Raw genomic sequence first — 19,920 nt, 5'->3', positions numbered from 1 at the left:
GCGAGTGCCAGCACTTGGCAATTTTGTTTTCGGACTTTTATCTTTTCCCTGGCACACCTTAAATGTCACAGATGACTCTCTTGCCTGTGGGGTCAGGAGCCTTGCTCTCCAGATGCTTAAGTTTTAGTCTAGGAGGTTTGGGGAACAAGAGACGGATTTTACTCCATGTCCTGAATTTTTTTGATAATTGATGGCTTAAGGACAGCTTTTGGAAGATCTGCCATTAGGCAGACTATAAACCGATCCTTTTGGAAGACTTGTCTGAGGCTATAAGTTGATTTTTGGCTTAAGAGCCATCCTGACAACTGTAAACTTATTTGTATGGATCTTAGCTGCTTCCAGACCTGTCTGTGCTTCTCAAGGCAGTTTGAGAATGAGTAGGTGGAGTTAAGGTGAGTTAGGGTAAGTTGTAGAAACCACCCAAGCCCACTCATTTGAGCCCACCCACTGCCGGCGGAAGTCAGACAGAAAAGGTTGCATGTGGCAGACGCAGAAGTGGAGAAGGAGAAGGGTTCAGAGCTTTAGCAGAAAGCTTGGAGATAAAGTAACGTATTATTTGCTCGTTTGCTGGCAGAAGTTCGCAAGACACTGTTATGCGACCAGGTTTATGCTGTTATGTGGCCAGGTTTACCAGTGCCCGCCCCATCCGCCAATGTAGGTGGCAAATGTATCCGCCCCTTTGTCTCATGGCTGTAGCCAGAGAGAAAAATAAAAAATTAAAATAACAAACTGGGATCAGACTACAGTCTCAGGCGTCCCCAAGAGTGGAGAAAGATCTATGAATCAGTTCAAGTCACCATTCCTCTTCGTCAAGGGATCGTGAGGGCTCCGACTGTACTGTAGTTGGTCCACCATTGAACCCTAGACACTATTTACTTCCTCATCAGGAATGAAAATGTGCCTGCCCTTGCCAGTACAGCCCGAGGACAACCCCCAGGGTGTCCGTCACAAAGAATATAGCTCAGACTACAGCCGCGAGAACGGCAGACTCACTGTGGTGACGGCAGCGGTAGCTGTGTGGGGGTCCAGCGGAGGCGGCGAGGGACGCACTCACAGTCTCACAATCTCACTGGATGGGGGAGGAGGCGGCAGGCAGGTGGCAGCGGTCATAGCAGGTCCTCGGTGCTTGGTGGTGTATCCGAGTCACGGCATCAATGTTGGTTAAACGCGCACTGCTCATTGTGGGCGGTGGTCATGCCAGCAGAGGAGAGTGCTGGTCGGAAGAATCACAAGCCATAGTTTCCTTTTTAGAGCTTTATTGGGAGAGGGGGAGAGAGAGAGAGAGAGGGAGAGAGAGGGAGAGGGAGAGAGGACAGATGGAAGGAAGGAGCAGAAAGGAAAGAGAGGGATGCACAGAGGGCCCACCCATTTTTTAGGCTGGGATGCCATTGCAGGCTGATGATGTAATTAAGGACCGAATCCTTACAGGCTTGCTTACAGTTCAGAGGTTCAGTTTATCATGGCGGGGAGCATGGCAACATGCATGCGGGTGGGCATGGTGTTGGAGAAATAGCTGAGTGTCCTACATCTTGCAGGCAACAGAAGTCACTGACTGTCACACTGAGTGAAGCTTGAAAAAAAGACCTCAAAGCCCGCCCCCACCATGACACACTTCCAACAGATGTGTGGCCCAGATAAAGTGTGCCCTCCAGCCTCAAGGTCTGGATTAAAGGCGTGTGTCATCCAGCCTCCTCCAACAAGACCACACCTCCTAATAGTGCCACTCCCTATAAGCTTATGGATGCCAAACACATTCAAACTGCTATATGTATCAAAATACTATTTGTGATTTAGTAAATATTGTATTTATTTCACCATTATTAATGTTTGATTTTTTTTCTGTTTTAAAAACATTATTAAAACCTTTCTTATGCACTCATTTACTCTTTGGGGGTCATCAGACAATAAGATTAGTTAAGATTAAAAAAAAGTATGGTTCAGATGTTATTAAGAATAATCCATGATTTGCCAAACATTTAATTCTTTAATTGAATTTGCAGAAAGATGCCACTTCCTCATTTAATACAATTGATGACTCTGGGGTTAACACTAATTTGGTGAATGCTGTATTCGATGCCTTACTTAACACTGTAAGTATTGTTAATGGACATATTCCTGTAGTATAATTCTATGTTCTTTATTGTACAACTCTTTTTTATTTTTTTAAAAAAGATTTATTTTTAATTCGTGTGTATGTTTGTGTGAATGTATGCTGTGTGTGAAAGGGTACTCACAGAGACCAAAGAGCACATCTAATCCCCTAGAGCTGGAATTAGAGGTTATGAGCTTCCTGTGTGGGTGCTGGGAATTGAACTCAGTTCCTTTGGGAAAGGAGCAGGTGTTCTTGACCACTGAGCCATCTCTTCAGCTCCTCTATTTCAAGTGCAGCCACTTTATAACATAAATTCAGTAGAAATTCAGATATAATTTTATGATAAATAGAATTGGAATTTCCAGAAAATTGGATCATTCTTTTCCTAATTAACTGAGAATGAAACAAAATACTTCTGTATCTAGTCTGTATCTAGAAAGACTTTTTAAACTCATGCAAAAGTGACTTGTATGATTCACAAAGTTTAGTTCTGAATCAATCACAGGAAGTGCTATTAACACTGTCTCAGAGTCAGTAGGTCTTGAGTATAAATTAAGAATTTTCTTTAGTTTGTTAATGTAACTAATCATATACTTTTATTTTCAAAGGTCAAACCAGCCTTGAAAAGTTGGAATAAATCCTACATGGCCATAATATATAATCCTTTTAATGTTTTTGGCTCAATTTGTAATATTTTGTTGAGTGTTTACATCTATGCTTAAGAGAGATATTGGTCTATACCAATGGTTCTCAACCTTCCTATTCTGTGACCCTACAGTTCCTCATGTTGTGGTGACCCCCAACCATAAAATTATTTTCATCATTACTTCATAACTGTAATTTTGCTACTGTTATGAATCATGTAATATTTTTGGAGATAGAGGTTTGCCAAAGGGATCATGGCCCACAGGTTGATTATTATAATCTCAGAAGAAAATGCAATTTTAATAGAACATAACTTGGTTGCACTTGCTAAATTACCAAGCATAACTTGTTAGGATTAAATGCATCACAAATAGGCAGGTATAATTGTGCATACTTGTAATCCCAGCACTTAAGAAGCTGAGGAAGATCAGATGTTCAGGGCCAGCCTGGATTACGTATTGAAACCTTTGGCACAAAAAAGGTATATTTGATTCTATGTATATATATCCAAAATATATGCCTGCCATTTTAAATTAGTAAACACGATACTGTTCATGATTTTGTCCTCTCAAGGAAAGGAAAATTAAATTGTTTTTCAGTTACATAAAACTATTGCTGGTCATTAAAGGATCACCATATATATTTCTGAAGATTGTACTCTATGTATCCCAGAGAGCAAACTCAATAATTTACATCATTAGTGCTCCCTGGAGCTCTCAGGTGTGAAATGGATACTCCTCTTAGTACCATTCTACAGTCATTAAGTCTGCTTGTAATTATTCAGATAGATCTGTAAATAAAATAAATATAAAATCACAAAATATCTTAGCCATTATTATATCTTATTATTTTCTTTTGCCTCCAGCCTCAAGATATTCAGAAATCAGTATTGAAGGGAATCATTAACAGCCTGTTACGAGAATGGAAAGGGTAATTGTAACTTGTATTTAATCTGTATAGATGATGTAGATATGTATCTCATGTATCCTTAATATAGGTATGTTTTACTCTTAGGAAGTATCTTAGATGAGTTTTAATATTGACATGGATCAGAAAGGATCATAGAATACTTGAAACAAAGCTGTTTAGTTTACCAAGATTTGTGATTTCTTGGGATCTGTAAATAAGCATAATAAAATCACTGAATCTTTCAAAACTGTATGTAAATGTTTGTGTGTGCAGGCATAAGTGCTATGCAAATATAAGATGAGTACTAGTCAGTAGCCTTGGCCTTCTGGGTTGCCAATACAACTTTCTCAGAAAATAAATTACTAGTCTTCAAGAAAACTTGTCTTACTTAGCAGAAAACTCAGGTGAGCACCTCAGGCCAAATGGCCTTGGCTACTTCCTGAGCATGCCAACAGAAACATCCTCAAGAACAGAAGACAAGCTCGTAGATACTCTGTTTCCTGTGCCTACTAGTTCATGTAAACATAAACGACACTGCTAGTTTGATGGAGTCCACCGGGAATGGTAAGGACGTGAGACAAAAGCAGTAGATAAAACCCAAGTCCTGAGCCTACAGCAGTCGCTCGTCGGAAGCCTTGATAGCTAAGTGCTGCCTTCAACCTGGGATCCAGTTCAGGATCTTGGATTACATAGGATTTCATGTCCAGAAGGCTCCTGCTGTGCATCTGTGGCAGTGCACTATAGACCTAGAACATGTGAGAAACATTGGTTAGATTTGAGACTAAAAATCTCTTACAAAACTGATAATGTTAAAATCAAGATTAACACTGAAAAAAAATACTATTTTTCAGGATGTTCAAACTAAAATTCTTTTAGTTAGCAGGTAGATGTGAATTGGTTTATAGACATTTATTTTCCCCTTTTTATTAAACATACAATATAATCTGAATACAGTTACCCCCGCCAAGTCCTCCCAGTTTCTCCCCACCTCCTCTCCCATCCAGATCCACACCCTTTCTGTCTCTCATTAGAAAAGAACAGGCTTCTAGGAGATAACAACAAAATATAACAAACTAAAATTATTATTATAGATAATTATAGATAAAACAAAACCTATCATATGAGGTTGGACCAGCCAAACCCATAGAAAAACAAAGAGCAGAAAGAGAAGGCACAAGAATCAGAGACCCACTCCTTTACACATCAGGACTCATCATGAGAGTACTAAACTGAAAGCTATACTATGTATACAGAGGACTTGGTGCAGAAACGTGTGGGCCCTGTGATTGCTGCTTCAGTCTCTGAATTCTTGTGACCTTTGCTCAGTTGTTTTAGAGGGCCTTGTTCCTCTGGTGTCTTCCATCCCCTCTGTCTCCTCCACTCCTTCTGCCTCCTCTTCCATGGGGTTCTCTGAACTCTGAGGGGAGGGGTTTGGTGGAAACATCTTGTTTAGAACTGTGTTCCAAGGTCTCTCCCACTGTGTGTAGTGTCTGGCTCTGGGTCTCTGTATTTGTTCCCATCTGCTGCAGAAGGAAGCTTCTCTGATGATGGCTGAATAAGGCACCAACCTATGAGTATAGCAGAATATCATTAAGAGTCATATATTGTTCTTTTTTGTTTTTTTTTTTAAGACCAATTGTATTTGGTTTTACTCTAGGTCTCTGGACTATTTAGTCTATGGTTGTTGGTCACCCATCCAGTGTCAGGTATGGGTTCCATCTCATGGAGTGGGCCTCAAGTCAAATCCGACATCAGGTGGTCACTCCCACGAGGTGTGTGCCACCATTGCCCTAGCATATTTGGCAGGCAGGACAGAGTGTAGATCAAAGGCTCTGTGGTTGAGTTGGTGTTTATGTGTCTCTTTTGGTGGCCTGCAGAGTACCGTCTAGTGTCACAGACACTGGAACATGGAAATAACAGTTCTATGTAGGTACCAGCTGTCTCTCAGTGTTCAGTGGGTTGTGTGGGTGTTATCTTCTTCAGCAGTAGGGTCTTGCTGTCAGTTTGTGGAGAACAACCGGTTGTCCTGGAAACAGTTTGGGTTGTTTGGGAATTTTTATGGAACCCTTTCAGCTGACAATTAAATGAGATGCACTCCCATTCTGGCACTGGAGCTTTGTTTAGTGACAGGAAGTGGCCAGTAGCAGTTCCATCTCCCCCGTTATTTAGAGACTTCATTAGGATCACCTTCCTATTACAGGAAGTTCCCACTGCATACTGCCCCTCAAGTGCCCTTCAATTCTAGCTGTCTCTCCCCTTCTTCCCTCTCTCAACCTTATCACCCTTCCCCCTTCCCAGCTGATCCTCCGGTTCTCGTCCCCTCCCCTCACTCCAGCCCCCCTAAATCTATCCTATTTTCCCCTCCCAGGGAGATGGACTGTCCCCCTGGTCCTTTCCTCTATACCTAACCTCTCTGAGTCTATGGATTGTAGCTTGGTTATCATTTATTTAATGGATAATATCCAGATACAAGCTAATACAAGCCATACTTACCTTTCTGGGTCTGGGTTACCTCACTCAGGATGATTTTTTTTTCCCAGTTCTATCCATTTGCCTGCAGATTTCATGATGTCTTTTTTTAAATAGCTGAGTAATATTCCATTGTGTAACTGTACCACATTTTCTTTATCCATTCTTCTGTTGAGCATATAAGTTGTTTCCAGTTTCTGGCTATTATCAATACAGCAGCAATGAACATGGCTGAGCACGTGTCCCTGTGGTAGGATGAAGCATCCTTTGGTTATAAGCCCAAGAGTGGTATAGTTGGGTCTTGAGGTAGATCAATTCCCATCAGTCATACTGATTTCCATAGTGGCTGTATAAGTTTGCACTCCCACCAGCAATGGAGGAGTGTTCTCCTTACTCCACATCCTCACCAGCTTGAACTCTCACTTGTGTTATTGATCTTAGCCTTTCTGACAGGTGTAAAATGAAATCTCAAAGGAGTTTTCATTTGCTTTTCCCTAGTGACTAAGGATATTGAGCATTTCTTTAAGTATTTCTCAGCCACTTGAGTTTCCTCTATCAATAATTCTGTTTAGGTCTGTACTCCATTTTTAGTTGGGTCGTTTGTTTTTATATAGCAGTTTTCTTTAGTTCTTTATATATTTTGGATATTAGCCCTCTATTGAAAGTGGAGTTAGTAAAAAATTTTTCCTATTCTGTAGACTACCACTTTATCTCAATGACGATGTCCTTTGCCATATAGAAACTTTTCCATTTCATGAGATCCTATTTATTAGTCCTTGATCTTAAATGCCTGTGCGATCAGTGTTTTGTTCAGGAAGTCTTCTCTTGTACCAGGAAGTTCAAGGCCATTCCCCACTTTCTATTCTTTTTTTTTTTTTTTAAATATTTATTTATTTTTGGTTGTGAGCCTAGCCTTTAACGGCTGAGCTATCCCTCCAGCCCGGTCGGTGGTGGTGCACACCTTTAATCCCAGCACTCGGGAGGCAGAGCCAGGCAGATCTCTGTGAGTTTGAGGACAGCCTGGGCTACCAAGTGAGTTCCAGGGAAGGCACAAAGCTACACAGAGAAACACTGTCTCGAAAAACAAAACAAAACAAAAAAATTATTTATTTTAAAAAGGTTTTTTTTCATTTTACATACGAATCTCAGTTCCCCCTCCCTCCCCTTCTCCTTCCTCCTCCGCCTCTCCTAATCCCACCCCACCCCCCATCCACTCCTCAGAGAGGGTAAGACCTCCCCTTGGGGAGATGACAAAGTCTGGCATACTAACCACTTTTTTTTTTTTAATTCTGTTAGGTTCAGTGTACCTGATTTTATGTTGAGGTCTTTGATCCATTTGGAGTTGTGTTTTGTGTAGGGTACTAAATGTGGATCTATTTCCATTCTTCTACATGCAGCCACAGAATTTGACCAGCACCATTTGGTGAAGATGCTCTTTTTTCCAGTGTGTATTTCTGGCTTCTTTATCAAATATTAGATGTCCATAGGTGTGTAGATTTATGTCTAGGTCTTCAAATTTGGTTCCATTGATTAACATGTCTCTTTTTAATGCCAATTCCATGAGATTTTTATTACTATAGCTTTGTAGTATAACTTGAGATCAGGAATGGTGAGACCTCCTGCAGTTCTTTTATTGTTTGGGATTGTTAAAACTATCCTTGTTTTGTTTTGTTTTGTTTTGTTTGTGTTTCCATATGAAGTAGAGAATTGTCCTTTCGTGAAGAATTGTACTGGAATTTTGATGGGGATTGCTTTGAATTTATATATTGCTTTTGGTAGAATGGCCATTTTTTACTTACCAATCCATGAGCATGAGACATCTTTCCATCTTCTGATATTTTCTTCATTTTTTTTCTTCAAAGACTTGAAGATTTTTATCATACAAGTCTTTCTCTTGCTTGGTTAGAGCTCCCCCCAAGATATTTTATATTATTTGAGGCTATTGTGAAAAGTGTTGTTTCCCTGATTTCTTTCTCAAACTGTTTGTCATTTGTATATAGGAAGGCTACTGACTTTTGTGCATTAATTTTGTCTCCAGCTACTTTGCTGAAAGTGTTTATTAGCTGTAGGAGTTCCCTGGTGGAACTTTTAGGATCACTTATGATATTACTTATGATATCACCTGCAAATAAAGATATTTTGAGTTCTTCCTTTCCAGTTTGTATCCCCGTGATCTCCTTCAGTTATCTTACTGCTCTAGTTAAGATATCAAGTACTGTAGGTACAGAGAGAGTGTACAAACTTGTCTTGTTGCTGATTTTAGTGGATTTGAGTTTCTCTCCATTTAAGTCAGTGTTGGCTATGGGCTTGATGTAAACTGCCTTTATTGTATCTAGGTGTGTCCCTTGTATCCCTAATCTCTCCAGAACTTTTATCATGAGAGGTGTATTGGGTTTTGTTAGAGGCTTTCTTAGCAGCTAATGAGATGATCACGTGGTTTTTGTCTTTCAGTTTGTTTATGTGGTGGATTACATTGACAGATTTTTCATATGTTGAACCATTCCTGCATCTCTGGGATGAAGCCTACTTGATCATGGTGAACGGTCTTTTTGATGTGTTCCTGGATTTGCTTTGCTAGTATTTTATTGAGTGTTTTTGCATCTATGTTCATAAGGGAAATTGGTCTGTAATTTTCTTTCTTTGTTGGGTCTTTGTGTGTTCTGGGTATTAGAGTGACTTTGACCTTATAGAATGAACTGAGAAATGTTCCTTCTGTTTCTGTTTTGTGAAATAATTTGAGGGTATTGGCGTTAACTCTTCTTTGAATGTCTGGTAGAATTCTGCACTAAAAACCATCTGGCCCTGAGCTTTTTTTGGTTGGAAGACTTAATGACTGCTTCTATTTCACTAGGGTTTATAGGTCTGTTTAAATTGCTTATCTGATATTTACTTAACCTTGGTAAGTGGTTCCTATTGAGAAAATTATCCATTTCTTTTAAATTTTCCAATTTGATGGAGTACAAGTTTTTAAAGTATGTCCTTATGATTCTCTAGATTTCCTTGGTATCTCTTGTTATGTCTCCCTTTTCATTTCTGATCTTGTTAATTTGAATCTTTTCTCTGCACATTTTGGTTAATTTGAATAAGGGCTTGTCAATCATACTGATTTTCTCAAAGAACCAACTCTTTGTTTCATTGATTCTGTATATTGTTCTCTTTGTTTCTATTTTGTTGATTTCTGCCCTGAGTTTGATTGTTTCTTGCCATTTACTCTTTTTGGGTGTGATTTCTTATTTTGGATCTAGAGCTTTCAGGTGTGCTGTTAAGTTGCTAGTTTGAGATCTTTCCAGTTTTTGTTTTCTATGTAGGCACTTAGTGCTGTGAACTTGCCTATTAGAACTACTTTCATTGTTTCCCTTTTGTTTGATATGATATATATTCATTTTCATTCAATTCTAAAAAGTCTTTCATTTCCTTCTTTTTTTCCATCTTAATCTATTTTTTCATTCAGCAGAGATTTGTTCAGTTTCCATGAGTTTGTAAGCTTGCTGTTCCTTCTGTTGTTGATATCCAGCTTTATTCTGTGGTGGTCTGATAGGATGCAAGGGATTATTTTAATTTTTTTTTATATTTGTTGAGTATGTGGTCAGTTTTGGTAAAGGTTCTGTGAAGTGCTGAGAAAAAGGTGTATTCTTTTGTGTTTGGGCGAAAAGTTCTATAAATAATGTTATGTCCATTTGGTTTATAACATTTGTTAGCTCTAGCATTTCTCTGTTTAGTTTCTGTCTAGATGGTCTGTCTATTGGTGAGAGTAGGGTATTGAAGTCTCCTACTATCAGTGTGTGAGTCAATATGTGATTTAAGCTATGGTGTTTCTTTTTTTTTTTTTTTTTTTTTTCCGGTTTTTCGAGGCAGGGTTTCTCTGTGTAGTTTTGCGCCTTTCCTGGAACTCACTTGGTAGCCCAGGCTGGCCTCGAACTCACAGAGATCCTCCTGGCTCTGCCTCCCGAGTGCTGGGATTAAAGGCGTGCGCCACCACCGCCCAGCGGTGTTTCTTTTACAAATGTGTGCCCTTGTGTTTGGGGCATAGATGTTAAGAATTAAAATATCTTATTGGCTTTTTCCTTTAATGACTATGTAATGTCTTTCTCTATCTCTTCTAATTATTTTTGGTCTGAAGTCTATTTTGTTAGATATTAGAATGGCTACACCAGCTTGTTTCTTAGGCCCATTTGCTTGGAATATCTTTTTTCAACTCTATTTGAAGTAATGTCTACCTTTGATGTTGAGGTATGTTTCTCAGATGCAGCAAAAGGATGGGTCCTATTTTTGCATACATTCTGTTAGTCTGGGTTTTTTTTGTTTTTTTTTTTTGTTTTTTTTTTGTTTTAACCGAGGGATTGTGGACCATTGATATTGACAGATATCTATGACCAGGATTGTTGATTTCTGTTATTTTGTTATTATTATTGGCGGTTGTGTGTGTGTACGTGCATCCCTTCTTTTGATTTTGGTTGTCTGGGATTATTTAATCCCTGTTTTCATGGTTGCAGTTATCTGCCTTAGGTTGGAGTTTTCTTTCTAGCACACTCTGTAGAACTGGATTTGTAGGTAAATGTTGCTTAAATTTGACTTTGTCATGAAATATCTTATTTTTTTTTCCATCTATGGTGACTGAAAGTTTTACTGGGTGTAGTAGTCTGGGCTGGCATCTGTGGTTCTCTTAGAGTATGCAGCACATCTGTTCAGACCCTTCTGGTTTTTAGAGACTCCATTGAAAAATCGGGTATAATTCTAGTAGGTTTGCCTCTAAATGTTACTTGGTCTTTTTTCCCTTGCTTTTAATATTCTTTCTTTGTTCTGTGTATTTAATGTTTTGATTATTATGTGCTGAGGGGACTTTCTTTTTTGGTCTAATCTATTTGGTGTTCTGTATGCTTCTTGTTCCTTTATAGGCATCTCCTTCTTCAGGTTAGGAATTGTTTCTTCTATGATTTTGTTAAAAAATATTTTCTGGGCCTTTGAGCTGGAATTCTCCTTTTATTCCTATTATTCTTATGTTTGGTCTTTTCATAATGTCACAGACTTCCTGGAAAGGAGTTTTTGTTTTGTTTTGTTTTGTTTAGATTTAACATTTTCTTTGACTGATGTTTTCATTTTTTTCTATTGTACCTTAAATACCCAAGATTCTTTCTTCCATCTCTTACATTCTGTTGGCGAAGCTTGCCTCTGTAGTTCCTTTTTGAATTCCTAAATTTTTTCACTTCCAGAATTCCCTCAGTTTGGGTTTTCTTTATTGATTCTATTTCTGTTTTCAGATATTTAAGAATTTTATTCATTTCCTTCCGCTGTTTGTGTTTTCATGGATTTCTTTAAATAACTGATTCATTTCCTTACAGTTTGTTTGTGTTTTCCTGGATTTCTTTTATGGATTTATTAATTTCCTCTTTAAATAACCCTATCATCTTCATATAGACAGTTTTGGAATCTTTTTCTTATGCTTCAGCTGTGTTGGCAAATTCAGGGCCTGATATGGTAAGATAGCTGAGCTCTAATTGAGACATATTGCCCTGGTTATTATTGATGGTGTTTTTATGTTGGCTTCTAGGCATCTGGGATTGGAATGATTACAGGTCTAGGTCGGTGATTCTCAGCCTTCCTAATGCTGTGACCCTTTAATACAGTTCCTCACGTTGTGGTGACCCTCAACCATAAAATTATTTTCATTGCTACTTTATAACTGTAATTTTGCTACTGTTATGAATCATAATTAAATATCTGATATGCAGAGTATCTGTTATGCAACCCCTGTGAAAGGGTCATTTGAGACCCTTTACCTAGAGACCCCTGTGAAAGGGTCATTTGAGACCCTCTACCTAGAGAGTGTAATGACTGTATTGCCTAGTAGGAAAGTTTCTGTGGACCTGTTTCCCTGGCCTGTTCAGCTGGTGTGTTCCCAGGGAATGCCTGCTGATGTTAGAGGCTGGGATACTGGGATGAGTTGGGGAAAGGGGGGTTGAAGGAGATTGTGATTCATTGGGGGTGGGGTCAGAAAGGACAGGGAGGTTCTCTGCTGCAGAGCTCAAAATGAGACTCGGGGATTGGATCTGGAGGAGCAGGAGAGGTGTGGACCCACCATTAGCCTGCTTGTTGCAGTTTACAGACATCTCTGTCACTTCCGGAGTGGATTATAAGCAGAAGCACATTTTCTTTCTTTAATGCATAGATAGATATTAAGTAAAAATAATCCATGTTAAACAAAATACATTTTTAAATTGCTGATTATTTATTAGAATTTTAACTATTTCTGTAGTTAGTCTTTTACCTTAAAATGCTGTAGCTTTCCTGAGGAACTTGGGCTTTAAGTGGTACTCAGACCCAGCCAACTGTTTTCCCGCTATACTAGAGATGTGCTACTATCTCAATAAAAATAATGCATGTAAATTGAAGTTCATTTTGGCTTCTCGGTTTTTACAAACATATGTAATGGTCATGTTTTTGTTAGATACTATGAAATTAAACACTTATCTGTAATCAATCATGCATGTTCCTTTTTCAGCCCACGAACAAAAGATGATCTTAGAGCATATTTTATACTGTTACAGGTAAGTGAGAATTATTGAATTTATATGTCAGTCTGCATGTGCAAATTAAATGATAGCAGATAACTGTTACTTGACAATCATATTAATGCTATTTAGAGTAATAGTTACTTGTAACCCAAAGACTAACATTGTAACAAACACTCAGAAGCTAAGTTATATGAGGGATTAAATTATAAGTGACTTCTTGCTTACCTTCCACAGTGTTTGGGAACAAACAGAATGGATGTACGTCCCTCTCCACTCAAACACTTTCCTTTGAACTAACTGGGACAGGCTACAGAATTTTCCCTTTTGCTCAGTTTCTAACTTGTCCATAGTTTTCAATAATGTTCATTAGAATTCTGATAAAAACATAAAAGTTGTTACTATTTGTTATAGCAAAATGATACTTGCTTCCTCATGAGAGAGATGCAGATTCAAAAATATAAAGAGCAAATTTTCATTTTTAATTATTTTTGAAAAACTATATTATCTTATTTAACACATTTGTATCATTCTTTATAATTTACCAAGTTGTTCATGTATAGTAATTCATTCAAATGTAAAAATATTAAGCTATAGCATTTAATTTCAGTATTGTGGTATTACCAGTATCATGTTCAATAAAAGAAACATGGGAAACAAAAGAAAAAACAAAAAAGCATAAAGGGGGAGAATGACGAAGAAAGATAAAGGAAACAAATAAGAAAAGCGTCAAAACTAGAAGAAGAACAGAAACATGCAGAGAGAGAAAGGCTACAAAATGACACCATGAAGCTGACTATCTTAGAGGACATCATAGTCAGCTGTGAATTCTGCTCACTCATCCCCTTATCTTAGAGAACATCGTAGTCAGCTGTGAGCTCTGCTCACTCATCCCCTTTCCCAGAGCAGTGGCTGGAATAAGTGCTCAGCGCCCTGATTTCACTCCTGCTTGTCAGTTAGTTTTAAAAAAACAGTGTTCTCTTTTTGACCATTATCACAGTTGGATTAGTTTTTAGAAATTTACTTTTACTTTTTATGTGTGTGTGGTGTATGTGTGTGTGTGTGTGTGTGTGTGTGTGTGTGTGTGTGTGTGTGCGTGCTACATGGGTGGAGTGCCCGTGAAGGCTAGTCGCATGCCCTGGAACTAGCATTGCACACAGTTCTGGGTTCTAAAACCAAACTCAAGTCCTCTGGAAGGGCAGCAGGCACTCTAAACCACCAGGCCACCTCTCCATCCAGCACCTGATTGTTAATAATAGTGACTTTGAGACATTTCTGAGATGTACATTGTCATAGAGCATCAGCCTTTTGAAAGATAAGTATGGGTTTTGCTTAGTTGTGAGTATTCTTTCTGTCCTTTAACATTAAGACTTATTCTTTGTGACATACACAGCTGATTCGTTTCCCAGTGCAAAGTTTTACAACTAGCATTTACCTGTTTTTCCTTTTTTTTTTCAATCCAGAAAACCCATATTATGTTCTTGTTATTTAATTGGATAATAGTGATTGCCAGTCAGTATTCATGAAAGATGAACCTAAGTGCTTTATGTATGTTTTCTTTTTGAAAACTCAGAACAACTCTTAGGTAGATATCATGTCCATTTTACAGCTGAGGGAATTGAGAGTGAAAGTCTCACACCCACGCCTGATAGCACACAGCTAATGTATGATAGGATCAACCCTCAGACCCAGAGCTGCCGTACCGCCAAAGCCTGTGCACTGTACTGCGGCAGAAGCCTTGCTTAAATAAGTAGTCAGAACTGCAGGAGCTCAAATGTAGCTTCCTGAATTTGCCACTTAAAACTCATTAAGCTTTATGGTTTTCCTTGTCAACACAATTTTAACACAGTTATCTTTAATGTCTTTTTCAGAATCCTCAATTTAATATCACATCTACATACGTCATCTATGCTCATTTGCTACGACAGATAGCTACCTTAGTGGAAGCTGACCATCATTTCCTAGTTCACTGGCTTAAAAAGTAAACCATTCTGCAATACTAAGAAGTTTCATAGTCTCTCAGTTTTAAATGTGATATTATTAATTTTATGATAAACTACTGTAAACCTTTACCATATTTGAATGTTTTAAAGATTTTTAGGAATGATGTTTATACTTTGAAATGCTTCAAAAGCCAGTTATAAAATGTATACTCTAGTAATACATAAAAGATACACATAAAAATCTATTTTTAATCTAAGTAACCATGTTTTTGTGAAAATTGTTGAAAATATCTATCACTTACAATTTTTATATAGCACATTTCTGGGTTTTTTATACATTTCAACTGATTTGCTCAGCCATTGTTTTATTGTGTATCTTTTTATTTCCTCTCTGTTTATTCACACATCTTATTATAAATGTGATACTTTCTCTTTGCCTCATTAAAAATACCAGATTGAAAAGCACATAGCTTCTTCCCCCAGAACTGGATTTACAGTTAACAGACTTTTCTCTATGATGGGTAAAAACCAAAAGGGCAAAATATTTCCAAAATAAAATTTAGATGTTGTTGCTACGCAGAGAAACCCTGTCTCGAAAAAAAAAAATTGCGATGCTGTCAGTTCTCATAATTCACACTAGTTGAGTTTACAAAGTCACCGTCAGTGATGAACTGGCTGACGTCACTGAGCCTTTGCTCATGGATGGTTTATTAGGAGCCTCTGAGACAGTCCTGTCTGCTCACCAAGCATCTGCTTTGTGAGTGCTATACTTGACTTCATTCCATGTAAGTTGATTGGTTAAGTTGAGATCATGACAGTTGTACTATAAAGCATGCCAGTACAGGTGTCACACACACATTTTCTCTATACAGCACACCACATCCTTCTTGTTCATCGGAACTGGTCAGCACTTAATTATTACATTGTAGGATTTGGAGTTTTGCTTTTGGTTTTCGAGACAGGCTCTCACTCTGTACCTGAGGCTGGCCTAGAGCTTACCATATATCCCAATGGACCTCTAACTCACAATCCTCCAGTCTCAGCCTCCCAATCCTAGGGATTACAGGTATATATCGCCATGCCTGCTTGGAGGGCCATTTTTTGAAATAACAGAATCATCAAAAAAAAAAAGCACAAAAATATGGAAAACATGTCATTAGACTTTAAAAGGGACACTTGCTTCTGGTGTGAGAACTGATAGAAGCGTTAAAGTGCTGCCTTGCTGACCCTCATTCGTGCATGCCGAACGACTCAGCCTTCTCCCCTTTGTTTAATGTCCACAAACAGCCATGAAAGCACAGTGCTGACCTGTGGGGTAAGAAATACATGTTAGCATACAGGTTAGTCTGCAAGTACAGGATCTGTGAATAATGAAACTGACTAAACACTGAAAACCTTACAGTTGTATTAATGACACTACAGTAATTTTGGTGTTTATTTCTTACATGAGAAGCAGTATTCATGGTAGAGTTTCTTATCTTTTGAAATGTTGTCAACTTAATAAATACAATTTGAGAGAATGAATAGTCTATATTCTGTGTGTATAGGATGTAGTTTGATCTCTAACAAATATTTTGACAAAATAAGAAATGAAAATTTTGATTGGAATTATTTCACAATCTTTGCCAGATTATCCCAGAAGAAATTCAAGCAACTGGTAGAGAGATTGTTGCAGTTTGTGTCTTTACGCCTGTTTCCGGCAAAGCCTGAAGAGTTTCCACCTCTGACGAAGTGTTCCTGGTGGATCCCATCAGCCTCCAAAGTACTGGCTTTACTCAGTAGGTTTCAGGTCTTCTCACACCCTCACTTGTCTCTTGAGAAGTAGCAGAGTCAGACCTTAAGGACCTCTGAGCATTAAAGAAGGATCTTTAACTTTTAAAGCATTATTTTGAAGAAGAAAATTCATTTTCTGTTTTGTTTATGAATTTTACAGTATATAATTTTTTAATTTATAAATTAGATTTATGGGAAAAGCATTGTTTCTGCAATATATTATGGTCTTAAGTACATATGATCCACTAAGTACTAACTCCTGAGAAAACATGAACTCTACTAATTATAGAGGAACCCTACAAGAGAAAACACTGGGGAGAAGTGATGAGTGGGTGACCACCTGCACTCTTCTCTAAATATTTTTATGATCCTCATCACAAGTGTTTTTTTTTTTTTTTAAGTAAAAAATAGCTGCATTTGACCAGTGTTTAAAAATGGCCTTTTTCATTGGAACTGCAATTATTTAAAACAGGAGTTTAGGTTAAAGATAGCCAGTGGATACTAAATAGTGTGCTTATTATTATAATGTATCACATACATGTTGGAAAAGAGCACTATATGAGAATTTATCTTCACAGATACTGCCAATAATTTGATTCAGCCTCCCCTTATTCCTTATACTGATTTCTATAATTCTACCTTGGATCACATTGATCTCATGGAAGAGTATCATACTTGGCAGAGCTTTGGGAATTCTCACAGGTATGATCAACAGCTCATCTACCTAACAAAATGGTATTTAAAATAATAACTGGATTTTAAGTTTATATTACGAATAATATAATTCCTGTACATAGAAATATATATTATTTAGATACATAGCTTTAAAATGTCATTGTGTCTATCAAAAGGTTTTACTTTTGCTATATTTTGAGTTTATACACATGTTAATATAGTTTTGTTTTAGTTAATAACGTGTTTTCAAGAACAGCAAGGTTCTTCCCTAGGTACGTGGTTTTTCCGGAGCTTAGTATTTTGTGTGCTGTCTACCACAAGGGCAACTTGCGTATTTTTTTCCCTGAAGGACTAGAAAATAAATATTTTCAGTCGGCCAACAATACATATTGCTATTTTAGCATGAAAAAGCCCTAAACAGTATGTAAATGAGTGGCTGTGAATGTTCCAGACTACTTCACAAAGACTGGTGATAAGCCATCTTGTCTTAGAGGCCAAAGTGTACCAGTGCTTAATCTAATTCATTGTCACACACATATGGCCACTTAATATACGTTCATTCCTTCTCCCTTAATCTGCACCCAAATAGTGGTTGTGAATTATTTATAGAAAGAATAGATATTTCAGAGAAAAACGCTTCACGGTTTATTTAATGCAACAGATTTTCAAAATGCTTTGCAAAATTCTTGAATACTCTATACGTTTTAATCCACAGTTGGATTAAATTATCGATCCTATCCCAAAAAAGTGTTCTCCAAACATGAGATATCCAGAAGATTTCTTTTTTCTTAAGGAGTTGAAGAGATGTAATTGTAGATATAAATAGCCCAGAGAACCCAGATAAACACATGGATTGGTTAAACTTTCCAGGAATTCTACCAGAATTGGCCTAAAATTTATAAGGACCCTATGATCAAATCTCAGTGCACACATGTACAGTCAAACTGGAAAACAACTTTTCTAAAGACTGTAGTTAATCTGAGGAATATTTTCCTGGTAGAGTTTCTTTTACAAAGATACTTTGCTTCTATTTTAATATAATTGTAGCCATAAAACAATTAAGAGTTGCACTGTTTCATTGACAGCTTTTAATACAGAGCTTCTTCCAGTGGCAGGGCAGCGTACCAACAGTGTGCTCCACAGGTGATCCAGTTGATCCCATCTGCCACTGGCAGTCAGCTGGAATCTAGAATGGGATCTGGACCTCAGGGCAAGTCACTACTGACCATGGGGTGTTTATCTGGGTACTCCATGCACATGGTATGTTTTCTGTGTACCAAAATGACAAAGGCTGAGAAGCACTGTTTTAAAGTATATAATGAAACCAACATATATCCTTTTTAATTTCATTGCATTTTCTTTTATTTCCAAACTTTGAGTTAGCTTAGTTATTCACTTACTACTATTATTGCTGTTATTATTACTAGTACTGAGCAAGTTGTGTTCATTATCAGTTTTGAATCAGAGTAGAAGCTGTCTAGTGTTTAGCACAGCAGGCTGTCTCTTCTTTCTTGTGTCTTCTTTGCAACCAGTGGCCACAAATATACCACCTCCTCTGTTCAGATGGAGTACGGCTAAAATGGATGGATTCCTTGTAGTTACTTCTACCACTGAGCTCTTCCCCGTCCCACACTGCAGCCCCTTCTGATGGGAGTCTGACCCCCAAAGTGTCACTGCTGCTGTGTTCATTCTTTCCACATCATTTCTGTCTGTGTACTTTGTGGCTTTCATACACAGTGTAAGACTTAACTCTGATCTGGGAGCCAAGTTATTTCCATACACTTTGATAACAGTGTTATGTCTTTATAAGTACATGCATTTCATATTTTTATACCATTAAATATAGTACTACTGACATTTTTCTAACTTCTTATTATGTTGCTCTTAAATTTATGGCTGCTTTTTGTATGCTATAATTATTGCTATATTTCCTCATTTCTGATGTCTACACATCAGAAATAGTCCTTGAATATTTGATATTCATTTGAACATGTAAATATTCTGTCCTGCTTCTCTACCATCAACACTCTTGCCTCCTGATCCTGCTGTTGGCCATGTTTTTCACAGATGATAATGTAGGTGACTATGAAAATGGAAATGATTTGTGTGAATAATGTAAATGACGAGCACATATTTAGAAAGTTAGCTGTGGTTTCCTATGGAGAAAGAAGGTGCTGCACTTCTAGGAATGATACATTTTTCATAGACTTGTGGATATAAAGTCATGCGCATAAAATCTTTTGTAAATGGTAAAACACCATACAAAAGTAATGTTTTATATTACAAGAAGGGTACCTTAGATTCCCTTAGTGTAATTTTGCTAAAAATGCACCATTTTGCTTTTTCTGTTTTCGCTTGTTGAGCAGGTTTTCCTTCTGTCAGTACCCATTCGTTATTTCTATAGCTGCAAAAAAAATCATTATTCAGAGAGACTCAGAACAACAGATGATAAGCATCGCAAGGGTAAGCCAGCTACGAAACCTATTTATGCCGACTGTAATCAATATAGTAAATAATAAATAAGTTAAATGTCTTGTGATTGTTTTAGTGTAATCAGGAATTGTTAAAAATATAATTTGTTATTACCCCTACAAGGTAACCCTGTTCACAGTATGAGAGGTAGAACACTCATCTAGTCAGCTTCTGACTGTATTATAAATACAGCAGGAATGTTTCTGATAGACTCCAATTTGAGGAGCTTATTGGAATCTATTTTCTATAGAGTTCCTGTTCCACATAGCCAGAGAAGTATCACTGAAAACCATGGTGAGACCAGGAGGGCCTTAACACAAATCATTCACACTATAGCATTCTCTGGAGTTGATGAAAACAGAAACAACCAAGACATTAGATGATATAACGCTGAGTATATGTCTCGGAGGAAATTGCTTCTCAGTACATGAGA

General features: G+C 37.7%; 1 protein-coding gene across 2 annotated transcripts in view; it reads left to right on the top strand.

The window, feature by feature from the left end:
- Positions 1-19,920, top strand: part of Hectd2 (HECT domain E3 ubiquitin protein ligase 2) — a 79,421-nt gene that overhangs the window by 40,086 nt on the left and 19,415 nt on the right. For both annotated transcript variants that reach the window (XM_059258782.1, XM_059258783.1), the window contains exons 5-11: positions 2,001-2,090; positions 3,603-3,667; positions 12,615-12,660; positions 14,496-14,605; positions 16,197-16,345; positions 16,919-17,042; positions 19,382-19,478. In XM_059258782.1, coding sequence (XP_059114765.1) covers positions 2,001-2,090; positions 3,603-3,667; positions 12,615-12,660; positions 14,496-14,605; positions 16,197-16,345; positions 16,919-17,042; positions 19,382-19,478 — 681 coding nt within the window. The remainder of the gene's footprint in view (positions 1-2,000; positions 2,091-3,602; positions 3,668-12,614; positions 12,661-14,495; positions 14,606-16,196; positions 16,346-16,918; positions 17,043-19,381; positions 19,479-19,920) is intronic.

Source organism: Peromyscus eremicus, chromosome 1 (genome assembly GCF_949786415.1).
Source record: "Peromyscus eremicus chromosome 1, PerEre_H2_v1, whole genome shotgun sequence".
NCBI lineage: Eukaryota > Metazoa > Chordata > Mammalia > Rodentia > Cricetidae > Peromyscus > Peromyscus eremicus.
The sequence above is the reverse complement of the archived record's forward strand: the minus strand, read 5'-3'. Positions and strand labels throughout refer to the sequence as shown.